At 43.9% G+C, this 22,111-nt stretch overlaps 1 protein-coding gene and 1 long non-coding RNA gene across 2 annotated transcripts; one reads left to right on the forward strand and one right to left on the reverse strand.

The window, feature by feature from the left end:
• Positions 1 to 4,984: 4,984 nt before the first annotated feature.
• On the reverse strand, positions 4,985 to 8,138 carry LOC120712394 (protein TIFY 6a-like). The gene is made up of 7 exons (XM_039998165.1): positions 7,442 to 8,138; positions 6,889 to 7,082; positions 6,484 to 6,770; positions 6,307 to 6,391; positions 5,812 to 6,220; positions 5,648 to 5,705; positions 4,985 to 5,536 (listed from the first exon to the last, which is right to left on the reverse strand). Exons 1-7 carry the CDS (start codon positions 7,524 to 7,526, stop codon positions 5,332 to 5,334), a joined length of 1,323 nt encoding a protein of 440 aa, XP_039854099.1. The 5' UTR covers positions 7,527 to 8,138; the 3' UTR covers positions 4,985 to 5,331.
• Positions 8,139 to 20,809: 12,671 nt separating this feature from the next.
• Positions 20,810 to 21,186, forward strand: LOC120639196. The gene is made up of 3 exons (XR_005661317.1): positions 20,810 to 20,885; positions 20,958 to 21,038; positions 21,174 to 21,186. It is a non-coding gene; the product is annotated as an uncharacterized LOC120639196 (long non-coding RNA).
• The last annotated feature ends 925 nt before the right edge of the window (positions 21,187 to 22,111 follow it).

Raw genomic sequence — 22,111 nt, forward strand, 5'->3', positions numbered from 1 at the left:
AGAGGGACTGAGCGAGGCTTAAGGGCGGCTAAGGGTTACTCTGGCTGGGCCTGGGCCATTGGGCCGGCTTTAGATTTGGGCGTCGGCTCGTTTGGCTCGCGAGCGGCTCGCGAGCGGCTCACGAGCCGGCTCGAACTGGCTCGACAAAACACCGAGCTAAAGCCTTGGCTTGGCTCATTAATATTTTTCAACGAGCCGAGCCGATCCCCTAATGAGCCAAGCCGAGCGAGCTACTGAGCCATGAGTTTTTCATCCAGCCTTAGTTGGCCACATGCAATTAATAACTATAGCATGCAAATCAAATCTGGCCACTTAATTAGGCATGTAGTTGAGATCCAATTTTTAATATTACACTTTTTGTGAGGTTTTTTTTTTCCAAACACAGAATTGCACTTGTCAGAAGACGGAGATAGTATCATTTAATTTGGTGAAAGCGTATACTTACCAGCACCAAGCCGACAAGTTGCACTTTTTGATCCAGTCATCATGCATGCGCGCGCGCGCGTTCTTCGTGAGGAATTTAGTATGATTGGGGAAACAAAAACTTTACTTTGAACTCATGAACAAATTTTAGCAACAACTAGAACCATCTCGCTAACGATGACAAGCAAGTCCTGAGATGTGCAATGGGATACGATGCATGGTCGGCCGGCCGGCCGGCCACAATGTTTATGCATCACTCTACTAGCCGCTGCACACGACGACGCTTCATGCACTCATCCAAATCCAATGCAACTAACATGCAAATGGACTGGAAACTGCACGCTTTTGGTAGAGGAAAAAAAAAGTAACAACGTCTCACTCGAAGGAGCTTTCTTTCCCCTTCCGCACAGTACCGGAGAAGGCGAAACAGGGGCGCTTCGCCTCCGCCGCCGATCCGCTCGATTCCCCTCGCCGGCGGCCTCTCCGGCGGCTGTGCGGGGTGGGGAATCGGGTGGATCGGGGGCCGCGTACATAGTGCTACTAGTATTAGGGGTAGGTTAGTGCTAGGTAGCTTGGTTGGCCGGTGAAGCAAGCGTTGGCGTCCACGTCCGTGCCGGCGACGGCGGCAACAACAGCTTCATGGCGGCATCTTTTGCTTCTGCTGGTCCGGGTGTGACTGGCAGGGGGCTCGGTTTACCTGAGCTGGTTCTCCGGCGGCGGACGGGAAGACGGTGGATCCGGTCTCATCCTTGGCGTGGTGGGCGGCTTCATCTTCTTCCTTTCCAACCTCGTCGGCGACGGTACTAGGTCTGTCTTCCATCTTCCTTGCGGAAGGGTGGATTCCCCTCGCATCCCTGGGGATGTGCTCTTTGTCTATGCTGTTGCCTCGTGTGGTGGCGTTGGACTGGGGTTCCTGTCATAGGCGGCGACGGCGGTGCCAGCGGACTCTTCTTCCTCTTCTTCCCTCCGTGAGTGGGTGGTCGATGCTCGTTCAGAGACTACGATGCGCGCTGGAGGCGGTTCCAGGCGTTGGTTCTTGCGGCATATCCAAGGTTTGGGCTTGCTCAAGGAGGGGGAAGGTGGATCGACTTCAGTTCCGGCAATCCTTGCCGGCAGCCAGTGGAGCAGAGGCGTGCCTCTATCTAGGGGATCTTCAGCTTTAAATTTCAGTTGTTCCAAGGTATTTTTTGCAAATATCCAGGGATGTACTGTGCTACTTTATTAATATACCCCCTTTCGCAAAAAAAAAGAATATGGGCGATTCACCAACAAAACAAAAGCAGGCAGCTGCTGAGCTGCATCTGTCAGCTGGACCAGCAAAACACTGGCACGTAGTAGGACTGATGATTATTGATAGACACACATGTGTGGTTCCCTGCGTTAGAGTGCTAGAAAACTTTGACCACTAATTACGGTGTTAAATAAAGCCAGATTATAAAAATAACTCCAGAACCCTTGGGCTAGGAACCTTAAAGAATCTAATGAGGTCTTTGACCGCATGATTGGAGGATGGTCACTGTAGTATCACTGTAGCCAATCATCGATTAATTACCGTCATTAGATTAGTCGCGAAAAGTTATATCTATTCCTGAATTTTTTTTACAAATAAACTTTATTTAACACTCTATATATATAAATTCTTTTTTCGGCTTGTGTGCGCTAGGAACTCCAAGCGCGAACTAAACAAGGCCTGTACTGCAGTCTCTCCTTTCTCCTTGGTTCAGGTGTTTTGGTCTGCAATCTGCATGCCTCACCCACCGTGTGTACCTTATCCGTTATCCCTGCATGTTCGCATGCACGGCAACCAAAGCTGGAGACCCAAGGATCAATCGACCACGGCACGTCAACCCTACCAAACAAAGGCACTGTTCTCGATGCCTTCAGAGACAGAGAAAACACCTGCCGATGGGCTACTGGTTGGTGGCAGGGGCACGCACAATCTAACGGAGACTACGGGAGTTTTCTGGTGCCATGGCTAACGATTTCGACGGGCGACAGATATACTAAAGAAATGATTTGTAGAAGCATTTTCTTTTTAAATCTAGGAACGGATCGGTACTGTAACTTCTGATCCGTATTTATTAGAAATATATTTTTAGGAATTAATGGATCGTGAGATTATCAGTTGTTTTTGAAAATGACCATGATTTTCAGGGATGGATGATAACATCATCTTGCTCTGGAAAGAAGCATTTCTATAGGAGTGGACTGTGGGGTGAACCATCCCGGTAAATTGGTACAATTTTTATGAGCAGACCGTTCCCAAAAATAATTTTGAGGAGTCGGTGATTTCATGACTCATACTAGAAATAGTCCCGGTGATCATACGACACATCCTAACAAATAGTTTCAGACAAATAACTTGATTTATACGAGTAACATTTTCATATAATCTCATATGAAGATATATTTTACATCAAAATTATAGAACTTAACTTGTAGTCGATAATTTTTCATTTGAGATTGCTTAATAGTCCAAAAAATTATTATAAGTGAATGCATGTGTCTTGGACTAGTACATGTGAATGCGAAAAAAATTAATTTTTAGGCTGGTAATTTTTCATTTGAGATTGCTTTGTAAGGCTTGCACGAGGCTAGAGGTTATGTATTTGAGTTTTGTAAGGAAAAAGTTGCACGACTGCATAACTGACTACATGGTGGCATCCTAGGTTCGTGGAAGGAATTCCTCAAAAAAAAAGGTTCATGGGAGGAAAATAAATTCTTTTAGGTATTTTCATTTTTTTCTGAATTTTCGTAATTAATTCTTAGGTGCGCTCGTTTGTAGGGGCGGATACGTACCGCTCTAGAAATTGATTTATAGATGCGGATGCGTATATTTTATTTTTAGCAGCAAAATGTAGAAGCTGTTGGCATATCGTTCCCTGCAAAAATCATTCTACCAATCTCTAAAAATAATTTTTTTAGTAGCGTACTGCCCACAACTAACCGTGCACCGTACCGCTCGCATGCTTGTTTTCCATGTACTGTATATCGAAAATGATTTATCTGCTGAAACTTTAAAAGGTGTAGCAACAAGTTTATAATTAACTAGGCAATTATACCCGTGCGTTGTTACGGATAAAGTTGATATAAGTATCGGATACGTATTGGTGCCTGTGTGTTAATTTATTGGCATCTACGTGATCGAGCCGTGGACGTAGAGGGTTGGTTCGACTCGCATACGAAATGGAATAAGATCCACCTATCAATAACATAGGTGGACCAAACGACGCTTTAGTAATAGATATCTGTATATAGATTAACTCAGGGGGAAGCGCAAGTTATGAGCGCGCCGGCCCTGACGGAGAGAACAACGACGCTGACATCGCCACGACGACGCCGGCCGGTGAAGTGGGCGGCGCACCGCACAGGTCGGTCGGTCGGAAGGGTTAACAAGGACCTTAATTAGCTTCTACCTGGAACGTGGCGGCCGGCGAGAGCTTGCACGACGTGAACGGGCGAGCTCTCGTCAGGGCCCCTGGCCGCGGCCGGGCCGGGTCCCCGGGGTGGTGATGCATGCCCGACGTGTCCGTGGTTGTGGCAGGCTGGGTGCGCACGCTCAATCGCTTCTCATGTGCATAAATGGGCCAGGGAGCTTTATTAATTATACACATCCTTCCTTCCTTTCTTCCATGATGATGGCATGGTCCTATTCCTATGTGTCCTGTCATCGTGTGTGTATTTTTTTCGCGATCGTGTCTGAGCACATTTTTCATTAAAAAGTGTGTGTATTTCACACTGTTATTTTGTTTTTCTTTTGCAATAGTCCCTTTCCTGGGGTCAGGGGATCAGGGATCCTGAGCTTTCTCCACCAGAAAAAAAAAATGAGCCGAAGCTTCACTCACTGACAGCCGTGATCCGTGGACTGTTTGGAATCAGCACGGCACGAGCACATCTGGCCAGTATTAGGCCCCACTGCCTTTCGCGGCCTACCTGGGAAAAAGTTATCGGGCCTTGCTACCGAAAAATCACTTGCATAATGGGCCAGTGTTTGATTATTGGGCTTCTTCCTCGTGTTCTTCCATGCCATATGGGCCTACAAAAAACGTAATGGAGCCCAGCCCCCCAACACGGGCTCTAGGCTCGTTCGTTGGGCTACAGACCTTTCCCGTGAAACAGAGCTCAAGGCCTCAAGCCCAATCCGGTCACTGTTCTAGTAAACTGGGGCGATCCTCTCTGCCCGTGCAGCACAGCTCCGTAGAATGGCAATCTCACGACAATGCTTGCCACCACTGCAGCTCTGATTCTGAGCATGCCTAATGCAATGACGTGCTGGGATGAAATTGATCTAGAACGGTCAGTAGCGGTATTATAATACGAAAAAAGAAAACAATCGGGTCAGAATTTTCTCGTTTTTATGAAACTAATAAAATCAAATACGGTAAAAAATGACTATAAAATTAATTGTAAATAATAACTGTTATGTTTTTCAAAAAACAAAACAGTATCATAATACGGAATACGGTGTCAGTACAGTACGTGAATTTCCGTACCACTTTAATCCCTCAATTCTAAGGCTCAAAACAGTGCAACAAAGAAACGAGAGCCATCATGAGCGAAATCTGTATAATCCTTTTTTTTGAAGAAACAAATCTGTATAATCCTATAACATTCATTCAGAGGCAAAAGCACCTCGTCTGTCTTCTTAGGCTGAAAACTACAATGGAGTAGGCCAAAGAAGAAAAAAAACCAAGAAGAGCCTGCAACGCCCCAGCGAGTGGCAGCTGCGCGCTGCAGCAGCTATGTAGCGGCTAGGCCAACACTACATATAGATACAGCTCTAGCCAAACAAAATTATACTCAGCAACATCTAATTGTCCGTCTCTTCCTATCTTCCCGCCTCATCCGTACGCGGAGTCAGATTTCCGCGTCGGTGAGCGAGGAGTCTACTACGAACACTCGAAGGTATCAGATATGCAACTTCGTGCTAGGGCAGGCCTCGGTGCTGAAGCTGATGTTCCTGGACTGGCCGAAGAGCAAGGGCCCCTCCCCGTTGCTGCTCGTCATGGCGATCTCTGTAGACGACGATTTGGTGGGAGCGCGAGGGCTGCCGATGGTGTCGCTGCTTTGTAGCGGGCTCTTCGATGTCGGGTATGGCTCGACACTAATCACTCTGCAGGGGGGAAATGCAAAGATGAAGATTAGTCTAGGCATAAAGGTCAGGTGCTTTGCTTGCAGGGGAGACCACAGGAAACTTCATATAGGTAGGGATAATGATTTATACCTCTCCTTTCGCTTCTCCAAGAATCGGGCGAGAGATGCTTTCCGAGCTTGAGGGACAGCTGGAACAAGCAGAAACATGATGAAATGTTGTACGAAACACAACTGCTAGTTACTCTTTGTATCCTAACATGTCCAATATGAACTGCAAACAGGTGAAAACCATACCTCTTGGCACAGCAGCACTTGTAGTTGCCAGCGGCATTGGCTGAGACGAGGGTGCCTGACTGGTAGGAGCAGAGACCGGCATTGCCTGAATGGTTGGAGCAGTGACCGGCATTGCCTGAATGGTAGGAGCAGTGACCGGCATTTGAACAGCAGGTTTTGGCCTCATGGGTTCTATGGTACGGTTGGATGTATTCATGGAGAGAGTCACAACTTGTGGGACAACGGGAATTGGACTTGAAGTGGTATGAGGCACGGACGGCTCTGGTTTCTGAATTACCATCTGCCTAGCAGGCAAAACCTCAGGCACATTGACCTTTGCAGGGGCAGAAATAGGTGAATCCGGTTTGTGGGGTGCGCTTGGTGGGCTTGGAATAGATGCCCTGCTGGCTAACATCATAAGTTCTTTAGCCTGTCGCAATTGAAACACAATCAGCAAATACGCCCAAGGAACTGTGGTAACATCAAACTGTTCCATCCATCACAAAGATAACATACCTTCTCCACGGGGACGTTATCGAATACATTTACAGAACCATTGTAGAATATTGTCAACTGCGTTGAGGTCTGACTACGCGGGTTCCTACAGAAGTCAACCATCCATTTGTGAGTTCAAAATTCGCGTTGCGGCCTACTGCAAGTGAATAAATCATTTCAGGAGGAAGTTAGCAATACCTTGAGCCATACATGCCAACCGTAGAACCGCCGAACCCATTGCTCATGGTGAAAGGCTGAGTCTTGAATGGCCCAACAGTGCCGTTGTGGAAGCTCTGCGACCTGAGCATCGGATTCGCCTGGTTGAACGGCCCAGGATGCCGCACCGAGACCGGCTGAACCATCCTTTTTCCAGCAGGGAGGTGATGACGCGCTGCCACTTTGTAATCCATCCCCTGCACGCGCTGGCCGTGGGGCGCAGCGGGATACTGCAGCGCCGTGACCTGGTTGTTGAGCCCGAATTGCCTCTGCAGAAACAAAATAAGTGCACGGTTGAGACCTTCAGAGTTCAGAGCGTTTAGCTTCCAGCCGGAAGCTCATGGCCAGAGCATGAACTGTGACTGCGAGCTCGTCGCTGGGGCGAACCTGCTGAGGCATAACGGGCAAGGAGGCCTGCTTCTTGATGCCGTCGAAGGCGTCTCCGGTTGCCGCCGCCGGGCGGAAGCCGGAGATGGAGAACTCTTTGTTGCCCTCCTCCCTGGCCGTCCGGAAAGACATGAACGCCGGCGCCGCGCCGGACGTCGCCGGGAACTGCCACTGCGTCGCCGCCGGCGGGTTATCTGGAGCGCACGCCATCGATCGAAGCCAATCAGAGATTTTGCAGGTCGAATCCGACGCGCATGCCTTGCAACAAACCGCCACATGTGCCGCAGGAGACGTCACATGCCGCAGCGGTCGCGGATTTAATTTCACTATCAGAGCCAGAGTAAATCTCCTTTTTCTTTTTTTTGTGTTCTCGGAAACTAAAATCTCTCTCTAATTTGCAGAACTACTTGCGCGCTAACCATGGTCGCGGGGCGAGTAACGGTGGATCAGACTACCAGACGGCGCACCGGCGAGCTGGTGTGCTACGGTTAAAATTGACGACCATGCGCTCAAGAGAGGGAGAGAGAGAGAAGGGCGAGCAGCGAGCACTGACCTGACTCCGCCCGGCCCTCCTTCACCGCGCCGCCGCCGCCGCACGTCCCCGCCCGGCCAATCGCGCCCAGGAAATCCCTCTCCATGGAAGCGAAACACTGGGGGTCCAAAGAAATCCCTTCCGCGGCGCCTCGTCCCAAGAATCTTTCCCTTCCGGACCGACGCCGACGAAGAAGAAGAAGAAGCGGCGCCACAGGGAGGAGATGCCTTGACCTTTCCTTCCCCCGCCGCTTTCCCCTCTCTCTCTCTCTCTCTCTCTCTCTCTCTCTCTCTATAGAGTCCAAACCGCTTTCTCCCGCTCGCTTATTTATCCGCGAGATTTAGGAGGAGGAAGAAAGCAGCGATGATTAGCTAAAGCTAGTTAATCACACTAATCTATAATTTGCTACATTAATGCTACTGTAATCATCTGCTAACTATGGATTATACCTCATCATTAGATTTGTCTTGCAGTTTAGCCCCAGAGTTCTGCAATTAGTTTAGCCATTGGAACCAAACAACCCCGGTGCATGCAAAGTGACCGACAATTTTAATTTTAGTGTATTTTTACTCAAATTACATGTCATTCTACACACTAGATGGCTAGTTGTAGCTACGCTTAACTAATTACTGATTCAATAATACAACAATTCAGTTTAGTAATTTCTGGTCAATTTAGTCAGTAATTTGACTGTTGAGTATAGACTGTAGAATAATCGCGGCATTGTCATTTAGTTTTATATTTGTTTTGTTAAAAATTAGTAAACATGCTATTAAAGTAGCTATTGCCAGTTCAAAATTATTTGTGTATAGGCTCCTTCCATGCGTTTCTAGCGGATCCATCACTGGGTCCACTATCAAATCCACACCCTCTTCATACCTTGATGATCTATTGGATTGAGGTTCTCCTGCCTAGCCTCGTACCATCTATTTTCCGCCACGTAAGTTGGTAGAGCTCCCCTTGTCTCTACACTGCCAACCAACCACCATCGTCATCGTCATCGTCATCGTCATCGTCGACCTGCTCTTCCTATGACGATCTTCCCTTTAGATCTAATGGACTCCGACGAATAGTCTCCTGATTGTGAACCCTAACCTTGTCTGGTTATTTTTTTTAAAGCCTCATCCTAGATATAAGATGTAGTTTCTGATGAACTCACACCACATACGCTCCCTATCTAACCAGAAACTACAATCTATACATACACACAGCTACTGAGTGCAAAATGAAGGCGTGGGCACTTCATCCCATTGTGGTCAATAGGCGCTTGAGGCTCCTACTGAAGAAAATTTCGGGAAAATCCCGGCCAACACAAATTTCGGGAAAATCCCGGCCAACACCTGGGACCTTGCCACTGGGCCAATGGCCCGTCCCCTAGAAATAATGAGCGAGTGATGGCATCTCTCGTCCTTGAAAATATCCATAATTTTTAGGGGCGATTCAACTATTATAGTAGCTCCGCTCCAGTTGTAGGAGCGGGTCACATTTGACCCGTCCTTGGAAAAAAAAGGGGGACGCTGATACAAATTGCTATTGTAGTAGTGGCTGGCATTTTCTATTCTTGGATAGCTTTGTCCTTTAGTGTAATTGAATCATGCATGCTTGATAGGCACTAGCAAACCTAATAAGTTATTGTATAATTGAGCTGTCATGGAGGTCTAGTTTTGATATGTTATCATTGTGTGTCATGTAAATAATTTCTCAGGGAGTTTGATGAAGCATGCATGATGATGTCGGTTAGAACAATATATGCATGAGTTGTTGTAACCGTGTAGAACCATGATCTGATGATCTTATTTATATTTAGTCTACAGGGTTATTATTTCCTTCATAATATATGCACAATGCACTTGCTTAGTTATCATTGCTGAAAGCTATGCGCCGAACACGCATAGCATGAGCAATAGTTCTCTTTTGAATGCAGCACAAGCAGGACCCGGTATTTATAGTTATTTGCACTCGGTCATGGTGAATTAAATAGTATGAATTTTAGCAGTTAACTTGATGCCGACTTTTGGATTTTGTTTTAATTTTTGATCTATCTAGCAGTGCAAAAGTAAATGCTTGATGTATTAACTGGGTCAAATTCCATAACTTTTTTAGACTTCATTTGAGTATCTAGCAGTGCAGAAAAGTACATGCTGCTTGAAGTATTAGGTCATTGAGTTCTTGAACTCCAAACCAACCTAGTCAAGAGATGATACATCGTTTTCCTCGCAAAAAAGAGAGATGATACATCGTTTAATTTCTCATTGGCGTTTATCTTGTATTAGGTCCTTTGATGTACTGGAACAATTATGCATGTATTCATATGGATCTGCCTCAGTCAACATATACGATCTTCCATCAGTTAATAACCACTTGTACATAAAGATTTTTTGGGTCTTGCACATTGGTCCCGGCTACCGTTGAGCCCGGGACTAAAGGTCCATCTTTAGTCCTGGTTGATATTACAATTCGGGACTAAAAGTTGGTTGGTAATACCAACTGGAACTAAAGAGTCACCATTTAGTCCCGGTTGGACGCTCCAACTGGAGCTAACCACCAATTGTGACTAAAGGGATTCTACGGATTATTTTAGAAGGAAAGCATCCCAGTTGCATTGGTGTCACATGGACTATGTTGGTAGGGTGGTAAAGAAGCTATACGTGAGGCAAGAGGTCATGAGTTTGAGCCCTTGGTGTGGAGTAACATTTTTTGGCATATCCGGAATCCCTGGATTTGTAGTCCTGTGGCATTCTGTACTAGTGAAGTTTGGAACTGGGACTAAAGGGGCATTCTGTACTAGTGAATTACTATTATGTAATGAGCTATATGATAAATTTTTCTCCCTTTGATGTTCTAATCTCAACATATAATTATTCGCAAGCTTACGCTTATATAGGACTAAGAAGTTGCATCTAAAAGCTGTAGAAAAAAAGTTGTTAGTTAGAGCTGCAGCAGGTATCCGTGATCCCACGGGCCACACTATGACCAATCAGCAGTCTACGCTCGTTTTTTAATTTGTAAATTTTCAATGCAAATGTTTGACTTAGAATTGTTGGTCACTCGTGTCATGACTTGAAGGCGGTGATGGAAAATAACACACTTTATTTTTGGACAGATTTTTTTATCTCGAAAGCTGTAGGCCGCTCTGAATATTTGTATGATTCTTTTCGGAACTACCAAACAAACAGTGGTTGAACTGAGGTCTCTGCTACTATAAACAACTCTTGCAGATCGAGATCTACAGATTATTTGGGGCATGTGGCGTGCCACCGACATTGTTACAACGTGAATAAAGTAAGAGGTTTTAAATTTCATATCCAGAGAACACCAGCTCACTTGCAACCAAAAAGGACGGATTCCAATACAAATCATAGCTTACCAGTTGTAATAAGGCCTAAAACTAATTTGTCTCCTTTTCATTGTTCAGACTGCCTGCCTGCCTGCGTGGAAGAAAACTACTATGGGCATAGCAGCTTGTTTTGTCAGCGTGGTGAGCAAGAGGTGTCCTTGACTCCTTGTGAAGGATGCATGATGATCACTAAATTATTTGGTCATAGTTATTATACTTAAAGGACAGATCCCGTAGTGCGTGCATAACCTGACCAGATCCATGGCACGCACCAGCTGTAAAAGATGCACTTTGAATTGAATAAGCTAAGCTAAGAGTGCTCATGCACATTTCATACTATAGCATTGGTAATGGCACACCCATGATCTATCAACAGTTGCGGTGCCCAACCCTTTTGCTTATTTTGGATCAAATCATTGAGAGCTTGCATGCTTGAATGTATTAATTCATTCCTACAGAACTTTCCAGGACTAGCTAGAAGTTCACACGAAACACTTTGTATATATGAGGGCGAAGTGGTGGATGCTTTACATGAACAGAGTTGGGGAGGATGGATCCCAGAGGGATTAGAAAAACAGGCTTTGGAAAAATCATAATTAAGAAATGAAAAATATATGAGAGAAAATCATAATAATTTGAAAGGTTATTAGAGAACAAACAAACAGAAGTTTTGGTTGCTTTCGCTTGGTTTGAATTTGGGCAGGGATTTTCGTTAATTTTGAGGGAGAGCCAAACCTCGCTAGGCTATAGTGGGCAATAGGGGTGTAAATGGAACTGATAATATCCGTTCATATTCGAGTTTGAATCCGTTTAGAGTGACAAGTATCCGCACGTATCCGAGGTCGGATATTCAGTATCCGACACCGTAATTGAAAATAAAATTTAGTTTTTTATGATGGTGTTATTTCTTATCCGACAAATTTGACACTATTCATACCCAATCCAAATCCGAGAAGAATAGTAACTATCTATATGTGTATCCATTCATTTCCGATCCATTTACATCTCTAGTGGGCAAGCTAGGTTACCAAAGACAACTAAACATGCCCCCCCCCCCCTCCATTATGTTTGAGGAGAAAGGAGGAAGAGAGAGGAAGAAGAAAATCAGCCCCCCCCCCCCAACACACACACAATTCATTCCTAGATCCGCCACTAACCAAGTTATCTTAGTGCATCGCACACATGTTTTTATTTTATACGTGGGCCATGGGATAGGAGTAGGTGGTTGGTTAGAAGAGGTAACATTTTATATTGCCACTATAGTTAAATTTGCATCGTTGTTCTACATAAATATTTTTGTTCTAGTTAAGGGCACCGTTTGGTCAGCCATGTTATCCTTTTCTATTCTTGGATAGCTCCTATCAGTTCCTTTAGTATATATAATCAAATCATTCAGCTAGACAACCACTAATAAACTATATTTTTAATTGTTCATAATTATAGATTAAGCTATCATAAACTTGGAATAGCACAGGTTAGCTATATATGTTATTTGTGCATGTTGTTTAAACGTAGTTGCTTTGGGAGTTGACGACAACGAATGCATGTTATTAGAGACATTTATGCATTAGTGGTTTGCCTCTTATCAACAACGATTTGCATTGTAAAATTAAGTTACAATGGTTAACAATGATGAATCTCAATTTTATTGTTACTAGTACCGGATGAAGAAAAATAATAGTAGTACCGGATGAACCGCCACTCTTTTTTTGTGGGTATCAAATCATCTGGTACCACCCTTTTTTGCCACATAGCCATTGACCCCTTTATTTCTACCACGCCATCTTTTGCTTGCATCATTGCACCAACGCCTTCATCTGATGCCCATCGGATCTTCGGTACTGAGTTTTCTCCCAAAACCTTCTATCGGCAAACATGCTCTTTGAGTAATCACACCACACTTTGCACCGAGGCCTCTTGGCATAGTATTGGATCATTCGGTAAAACATCATTTCATCTGATGCTGTAGGTTTCTTTTCACTTGATTGTTGTTGCAATTAATTATATATTGCTCCGACCCGTTTATTCTTGATACCATCAGATCATCAGATGCTCTGATCCATGTTGACACTTCACTACTAGAGAATTGGCCATTGCCAACGGGCTATCACCGCCGGTTCAACATGAACCGGCGGTGATAAGGTATCACCGCCGGGTCCACAGTAGGTGGCCGTAGTGGCGGTTGGAACCGGCGGTGATGCTTATTATCACCGCCGGTTCGTGTTACGAACCGTTGGTGATGTCCTGCGAGCATATCACCGCCGGTTTGTAACACGAACCGGCGGTGATAAACAGCATCACCAACGGTTCGTATTTAGAACCGGCGGTGATAATCCTGTACAGTACAAAACCCCAACTCCTCCTTCCTCCCACCACCTTTCTTCTCCAACCCGACGGCCACACATCTCTCCTCCATTGTTGCTGCCGAATTTTGCCGAAATTCTCATGAAACCTCACCATTCTTGATGTATTGGCTCCACCAACTTATTCTAAGGTTAGTAGCCATCAATTCATTGGCTTTGTACCCATTTTCTTGGGATTAATCATGCATTTCGTGATGAATTGATCAAGGAGGATTTTTTTCTCCATTTTTGGATCATTTCTCATCATTGGGGCTTCTTTTTCTGTTGTTTGAGTGAACCAACTTGTGATAGGTTTGTAGCTAGCAATTCATTTGATTCATAGCCTTTATCTTAGGATTAGTCATTCATTTTGTGATGAATTGATCAAGGAGAGTCTCTTTTTCTTCACTTTAGGATAATTTCTCGTGAACACTCATCATGAAGTCATCATGGAGGCTCATTAAATTTTGAGGACTGGACTTCACATATTTGATTGAAGGTAAGAACTAGCTCTTTATGGTTAGATTGTTGTCATAATTGCGATGATTGGGATGTAAGGGGTCTTTCTTAATTAGTTTATAGGATATTTATTAATTGTGATGATCGAGATGTAAATGCTTTTTCTTAATTAATTTAGATGGCATTTCTTAGTTTTGATGATAAGGAACTTGACAAAAATTGAAGTAGATATTTTAATTATTGAAGTAAAGCCTCTTTCTTAATTGATTTAGATGGCCCTTAAAGTGTGATATTTGTTACGAAACTTGATAAACTAAAAATTTATGTGTTGAGATGATAATTTTACTAAATTCAGATTCTTGGATGTTTTCTTGTGTGCATAGATGAATCGAGGTTTGATGTACGGTACAAAGGCTGGAAATTTGGATTTTGTCAATGGTGTGGACTCGTTTGTGCAGACTGCCAAGGCACACAAGAATCTACAAGATGATGGCTACGTGTATTGCCCATGCATTGATTGCAAAAATCAGAAGCAGTTTGGCAATGTTGAGCAGATCCGCTTTCATCTGTTATTTAGAGGTTTTATGCCCAACTACCAAGTTTGGAACAAGCATGGTGAGGTTGGTGAGACAATGCACTCCGTCCATGAGGACAGGCATGAAACAGTGGAGGAAACAACTAACCCGGAAATAGTAGAGGAAACCGGACATGAAAGCGTAAATGAAACCATGCAGGAAACATTAGTTGCTGATGATGTTGCGGATGCACTAGACGAAAAGAATCTGACTTTCTTGACGAAAAGAATCTGAAGAAGTTGGAGCAGATGAGGATAGATGCAAGAACACCACTTTACCCAAGTTGCAGCGTGTCTAAACTTGAAGCAAACCTGATGCTATTGGAGATGAAGTCTAGTAATGGTTTGTCAGACAGGGGATTTGATGATTTGTTAAGCTTATTGTAGAAGTTGCTACCAAGCCCTAACGGGTTGCCTGAAAACACATACCAGGCGAAGCAAATGATTTGCCCAATGGGACTGGAGGTACAAAAGATCCATGCATGCCCTAAGGATTGCATCTTGTATCACGGCAAATATGAAGACTTGGATGCATGTCCAGTGTGCTCAGCTTCACAGTACAAATGTCCTGAATCGGCATTGTTAATGAAAGGTGACCGCAACAAACGACCACCTGCCAAGGTCGTCTGGTATTTTCCTATCATTCCTCGTTTGAAACGGTTGTTTGCAAACGCGAAGACTGCCAAGCTGATGAGGTGGCATGCCGAAGATCGACTCGTTGATGGGAATCTCAGACACCCTGCAGATGGTTCATAGTGGAGAGCTATCAACTACAAATACAAGAATCGGTTTGCAAAGGAAATAAGAAACATAAGATTCGGTTTTGAGTACGGATGGGATGTGTCCTTTTAACATGGTGAGCAGCAAACACAGTACGTGGCCTGTAACTCTTTGCATATACAACCTTCCTCCTTGGTTGTGTATGAAGCGGACCTACATCATGATGCCATTACTAATCCAAGGGCCAAAACAACCTGGAAATGATATCGATGTTTATTTGGAACCACTGGTGGATGATCTAATGAAGTTGTGGAACGATGGTGTCAGGGTGTGGGATGAGTACAAGCAAGAACACTTCACTCTGAAGGCAATTTTGTTTGTAACAATCACATACCTTCCCGGCCTTGGTAGCTTAGCAGGCCAAGTAACGAAGGGTTACAAGGGATGTGTGGTTTGTTTGGATGATACCGACGCAAGATGGTTGAAGAATAGCAACAAAATGGTTTACATGGGTCATCGTAGGTTCCTTCCAAAGGCTCACCCATATCGCCGGAACAAGAAATCCTTTGATGGTACAAGGGATGAACGTTTACCTCCCAAGTTTCTAGATGGGAAGGAGATATACAAGAAGGTTAGTAAAACTAAGAGTTGTACTAGGAAAGGGCAAAGGAAGTGTACCCGCTCCAGCTGATTCGTTGTGGAAAAAAAATCCTTGTTCTGGAGACTCCCTTATTGGCAGGACTTGATTGTTCGTCACGCACTTGATGGCATGCATCTAACTAAAAATGTTACCGAGAGCACGCTCGGAACATTAATGGCCATGAAAGGTAAAGGAAAAGACTCACTTGAAACTCGACAGGACCTGCAAGATATGAATGTCAGAAGTGAGCTGCATCCAATTACTCAACATGATGGGAAGACGAAGCTTCCGGTTGCATCTTGGACCTTGGATAAAATTGAGAAAAGGAAAATTTGTAGCTTCTTCCACGAACTCAAAGCGCCAACGGGCTACTCATCAAACATCAGAAGGCTTGCAAACATGAAGGAGTTAAAGTTCAACATGAGCTGCATGAAGGCCCATGACTGCCATGTCATTATGACACAGTTGCTCCCAGTTGCTCTGAGGGGCGTGCTTCCCGTGGAGGTCAGAGATCCGATCATAAAGTTGTGCTCATTCTTCAACGCAATCTCACACAAGGTCATAGACCCAAACACACTTGACAAGCTGCAAGCAGACTTGATTCACACAATTAATCGACTCGAGATGCATTTTCCACCAACTTTCTTTGATATATCGGTGCATCTTATCACTCACCTTGTTGCCCAGATAAAAGCTCTTGGTCCAATCTTCTTGCATCAAATGTTTCCTTTCGAGAGGTTGATGAGTGTTCTAAGAAAATATGTTCGGAATAGATATCGTCCAGAAGGGTGCATGGTTAATGGACGGTCTACAGAGGAGGCAGTTGAGTTCTGCACATACTACCTGGATCTTAATAGAATGGGAGTTCTAGTATCTCGTCATGAGGGAAGGCTGGGGGGCAGAGGTATGATTGGTGAGCAATTAGTTCGTATCGATGACCTGGCTAGTTTTAATCAGGCACATTTCATCATTCTGCAGCAGGAATCTGTAGTCTCACCTTATATTGAAATGCACAAGAGAGAACTACAAGGTAAATATCGCGGTAGGTCAGAAGCATGGCTCACAAAACAACATAAAGAGGAGTTTGGAAGCTGGTTACGACTTAAATTAGCAGGTGTCGATACCGGCAATGCTCAACTAGATCTTTTGGCCATCGGTCCATCTAGTACGGTCCTAAAGTTCCAAGGATATGAGATAAATGCATACACATTTTACACTAGAAAACAAGATGAGAAAAGCACCAACCAAAATAGTGGTGTCCGTATCGATGCTTACAATGACAATCGTCAATTGGAGACATATTATGGGTTCATAGAAGAGATATGGGAGCTAGAGTACGGACCACTAAAATCCCTCTTTTTCGGTGCCAGTGGATCAAGCTTCGTAAGGGTGTGTTCACGGACAAGTACGACATGACGGTCGTTGACCTCACCAACATAGGGTATAAGGATGAACCATTCATATGGGCTAAAGATGTAGTCCAAGTCTTCTATGCAAAGTACCTAGCGAATGAGGGCAAACATGTGGTGCTGCAAGGGAAAAGGAAGATCGTCGGTGTTGAAAATATGACCGAGGATGAAGAGAAGGGATTTCAGGACATGCCTCCACTTGGACCCGATATCGACCTACCTGTGTTTGAAGAGGGAGAAGAACCAGCTTATGTGCGACTTGATCATAACGAGGCCCTCATCGTCAATTGAAGCTATCTTTTCACTATTTATGTACTAATTTAACCATGTAATATTTAAAAAGAATTAAAGTATTTTTATTAATTATATGCCTCCACTTCGTATGGTGTAAAACTTATTAAATATATGTCTTATTAGAACTATTATATACATGCGAAGTAGACATATTTGTCGTGAATGGATTACTGCCATATTTGTCGTGAATGGATTACTGCCATTCATATGGAGGGGCCCGTAGTAATAGTGAGGGTGGAGGGGATGGAAGCCCTTCTGAGTACTTAAACCACAACCAAAATGATGAGGTAATTCAGTGTCGCATATATGTGTGCTCTTCTAATTGGTCAATTGTAGGAAATAACTGTTCAACATATGTGCAGGCGCCAGCTCAGACTGAGGAAGAGACCACGACATCAGCTGCCGGTAGGGCCAAACGAGGTCGGAACAAGATGCCTAAGGGTCGGTCTCTTATTACCGAGCTCGATGAATTAGGTGAGCCCGTCGCTCCTGTCAAGGTGATGGGGCCATACAAGTCAGCTATTGGGGTGGTGGTGAAGGAAAATGTGCCCATCACGTACAGGTATTGGAATGCGAAGGATAAGACTTGGGTGGTACCGGACTCAATCAAGGAAATATGTTGGGCCAAGTTGAAAGAAAAGTTCATCTTCCCCGAGGATTTAGAGCCATTAGCACGGCGTCGAGCACTGTTTCTCATGGGCAACTCTTTCAGATACTTCAAATTTACCTTGAACAAGCATGTGAAGAATGAAACTGAGCCAGATTGTAAGGATTTTCCGAACCAACGACCTTTTTGGGAACAGTTTGTCTTGTACAAGAGGTCAGAGGAGGCACAAGCTAGCAGCGCCACAAATTCACAGAATTGTAGGAAAAATGATAAGCCCCATAAGACCGGCTCTCGTGGGTATATTAGAAAAATACCCGAGTAGGAGGAGCAAGCAGAGAGGCTGGTCCATAGTGGTGTTACGCTGCAGCCAGATGGGTGGGATCCTCGGGCCGTGAGGTATCTTCTAGCGAGGGGTGCGTACTACAATCTTGATGGTTCCCTTGGTTTTCGTGATCATGATGCTGAGGATCTTGGACGCAAGATTCAGGAAGCACACAAGGCTGCTTCCACTGGCGCTTTCGTGCCAGACAGGGAGAACGATTAGCTGACTCGAGCACTTGGATCCAAAGAGCACCCAGGGCGCACACGTGGGACCGGCAATGTTCCATGGAGGTGTGCCTTCCCCGAACATTTGGGCACATACAGGAGCCGTGGGAGGAGGAATGCTCAACAACAGGCCGAGTTGCAAAGTCTTTTACAAGCTGTCCGTGAAGAAGTAAATGCAACGAATGAGAAGTTTCGGGCTGAGCTTGTGGAATCACTTTCCCGTGGTGCTCCCTTGGCACCAGGAGAAGCAATGAGAGATGTTGCGCCAGATCTTACAAGTCCACAAGGGTTGGTTCGGAGTAGCTGTGGAAGCACTGCGTTGCCTGAGGAGGATGTTGGAGTCACCTTCCCTGTGGATAAGATCACACAACCAACAACCTGCAAGCTATACATCCATCAGAAGTTCTTTGATATGAAGGTGGCTGTAGGTCAGGCTTGGCCAACCGGCGAAGGGGTTATGCTGCATAATCGCCCTTTACCGTTGATTCTCTTGTTAAGATGAAATACAAAAATGTGGAGTTGGATATCCCCGGTGATGACAGTAGGTTGCTAGGGGATAACATCGGAGGATTTGTGGCGTGGCGGAAACGCTACATAATATTTGAATCAGAATCTGAGTCATCCGATGATGATCCTCGAGAGTCACCGGAGAGGGACCTACCTCCTTCACCAAAGTCCAACAGAGAATCAAGCCCGCCGTCACCTCAAAGAGAGCTAACTCCTCCTAGCCCTCCTAAAAAAAGGCGAACATCATCGAGAACACAGAAAATATCATCTCAGAAGCAATATTCAGAACCGGCAGAAAAGCCAGAGGGACCATGTGAAGGGACGAGCAAGAAACAGGTGAGTGGAAGCATAACATCGCTACTCAAAGAAAAAGGAAAGAAAGTAGAGGAGGACTTCATAGTCCCCAAAGGTGCAATGGACCATTTCTTAAACTTAATGAAAATGCCGCAAACTGGAAATAATCAACCTCTGCTTTCAGACTATGAGCGAACTATGAATATAGAGAGGTGGCGTGAATGAACCTGAGCTGCACACAAGTTAAATGTAGCTGAACGGGCCGCATTTTGTGAACAAAACAACATGACAGAGTTAGAACTTCTTCAAATTGAGTATGGAGAAGATTGGTGGAAACAACCATTGTCACTACCACCGATTACTTGGAAATTTGAATTGGGGAAAGATCTAGTGGCCCCAGAACAAATCCCGAAGCTACCCACAAGAATGCGACAGTTGCATTCTTGGTACAAGATGCAAAAAGGTAAGCTATTTGGGGCAAGTTATCTTGATGAAGATCTTCATAAGGGGGAAGGCAGAGTGTAGGTTGATTTCGAGCACTTGTATCATTTCTACCAACAGGGTGCTCTCGACGTCTCAATTATGACCTTGTGGACTGTGTAAGTATCCTCACTACTAATCATCTGTCGTCATTTATCACTCATTAGCATTTTAAACTTTTCATTATTTTTTTCTAGAATGGAGTCACACAAATGTAGACGATGTGGGATTAACAATATAGGCTTCTTGGACCCTAGCACCGTACATGAGAACACAGTCAATTTACCAAGTACTGTTGACTACTTGTACAAAGCTTTCCTCTCCATGCAGGATAAAAGATCCATACTTCTTTCATACAATTGCTTGTAAGTTTGTTTTTTAATTCCATATCAAAGTTATTCTCACCACGGTTATTATTAATTTGCTTTGTTGTGTCTTATATACAGTTATCATCATGTCCTACTCGATATCAGCCTTAACGATAGTCGAATCGAGGTTTATGACTCACGAAAGAGGCCATTATCACTAATCCAGCCCGTCATTGATGTCGTCAACAAGTAAGTAAAGCAAGTGAATTTATACGATATTTCAATGTCGTGTGTCTTATTCATGCAATTTCGCTCATATATAGGGCCTTCGCTAAGTACCGTAAGAAAAGCAAAATCCATAGACCTTTTTGGGGAGACTTCACTGTAGAAGAGGCTAAATACATCCTCAAGCAGCCTCCGGGCAACGATCACTGTGGGTTCTATGTAATGCATTACATGCACTGCTACACCGGCGATTGCAGAAGCGCCGAAATGGTTTGTATGAAATGGTTAATTGATATATGTTCTTGTGTCTTGAATTATCTAACTTGTCTAATATCTTGTTGTTGTGTCATTTTTTTTCTAGAACACTGAGTTGGATTCACGTGAATTGCTCATGGGCGAGCTAGTAGAACTTCAAGAAGAATTAGCTGGATGGCTTGTGGACTACGTGGTTAAGCCAGGATCTGAGTACAACATAATCTAGGTGTAATGTCTAGATCGTATCGTTCTTGTCAAGCATTATAATATATTTGGTGTATGGACTAGATGTTCTTAAACTTGATGCGTAGACTCTATATTTTTTATTATGATGTTTGAACTCTCTCATTTGATTTCAATGTATAATATCTTATGGTTCAATTCTGCTGCAATAATTATGTATTATAAACTCAAGAGGGCCTTGAACTGTTGAAGGCAGCTATAGAAAAGGCTGGATACACTGGAAAGGTACCTCCTCTCTTCACTACTTACCTCATAATTCAACCTTCGTGTATTGTTGATTCAACCTATCCATGGCAGGTGGTTATTGGAATGGATGTTGCTGCTTCTGAATTCTTCAGTGAGAAGGATAAGACTTATGATCTTAATTTCAAGGAGGAAGTAAGAATTGCAACTTCTTATTAAGCCTTTTATTTACTTATAGCTGTTCTTTATGCTGTTGTTTAAGTTATCTATGGGCTTATGATAACAAATGAGTTTTTATTTATATTTACGTTAATTAACTTTCTTTGCCAGAACAACGATGGTTCAAACAAAATCTCAGGTGACAGCCTGAAAGATCTGTACAAGTCCTTTGTTTCTGAATATCCTATTGTGTCCATCGAAGACCCATTTGATCAGGATGACTGGGCCACCTATGCCAAACTCACTGCTGAGATTGGAGAGCAAGTGCAGATTGTAGGAGATGATCTTCTTGTTACTAATCCAACCGTAAGTAACATTTTAGGGAGTTGTTTTTTCTTACTATAATCCTGCAACATACAAGTTTGAACATTACCTGCCTGACCTGTACAGCGGACAATACTAAATGTGACTTTGATGGGGGCCTTCAGAAGCGATGCTCATATTGGCCTTTGGAGTCATCCTAATACCATATTTGATTGCAGCCACTGGTGCCTTCCTGGAGTTCCATATGCTTGGAATGAACTTGTATTTCCCATCTATTGACAAATGGTGAGTTCCTTATTACAATGACATTCATTTATGATATTTTCTTAGAGCATGTGCCTAAATAAACCAAGTAGAATGCTGTGTTAGAATTGTGATGCTGATTCCTAGGCCTACTTTTCAATATTTGAAAACCTAAATGTATATGCATCACTCCTGAAAAATCCAGAAGCTATATATATGAGGAATACAGAGCTCTTCCATGGTTGTCATTGTTGACTCCAGAAGTTTAGATGGCCTGGAGGTGTAATAATAATTAAGGCGATAGATGTTCGCTTGAATAAGGGGTTAAAAGGGGCTTGGAGGGTTTTTTGGTAGAGACGGCATGTTCATTCTTAGTCCCTTTTAGCTTTGTGTCAAAATTATTGCTCAGCATGGCTCCTCTGCATTCTACTCCCCCTTTGTCATGTTTCTAGATGGTTTTCATTTTATAATGTGTTATACTTCTTGCCATTTGAGCTGATAGATCTGTGTCATTGATTTACTTCATATTTAGCAATGTTCAT

Source organism: Panicum virgatum, chromosome 6K (genome assembly GCF_016808335.1).
Source record: "Panicum virgatum strain AP13 chromosome 6K, P.virgatum_v5, whole genome shotgun sequence".
Taxonomy (NCBI): Eukaryota; Viridiplantae; Streptophyta; class Magnoliopsida; order Poales; family Poaceae; genus Panicum; species Panicum virgatum.

Bases quoted from the DNA above. Each gene is read 5' to 3' on its own strand.
- LOC120712394 (XM_039998165.1), bottom strand. From the start codon at position 7,526: ATGGAGAGGGATTTCCTGGGCGCGATTGGCCGGGCGGGGACGTGCGGC. The intron at 6,771-6,888 runs GTTCGCCCCAGC...TTGTTTCTGCAG, and splicing joins TGCCCGTTATGCCTCAGCAG to AGGCAATTCGGGCTCAACAA. The intron at 6,392-6,483 runs GTATTGCTAACT...TGACTTCTGTAG, and splicing joins GTTGGCATGTATGGCTCAAG to GAACCCGCGTAGTCAGACCT.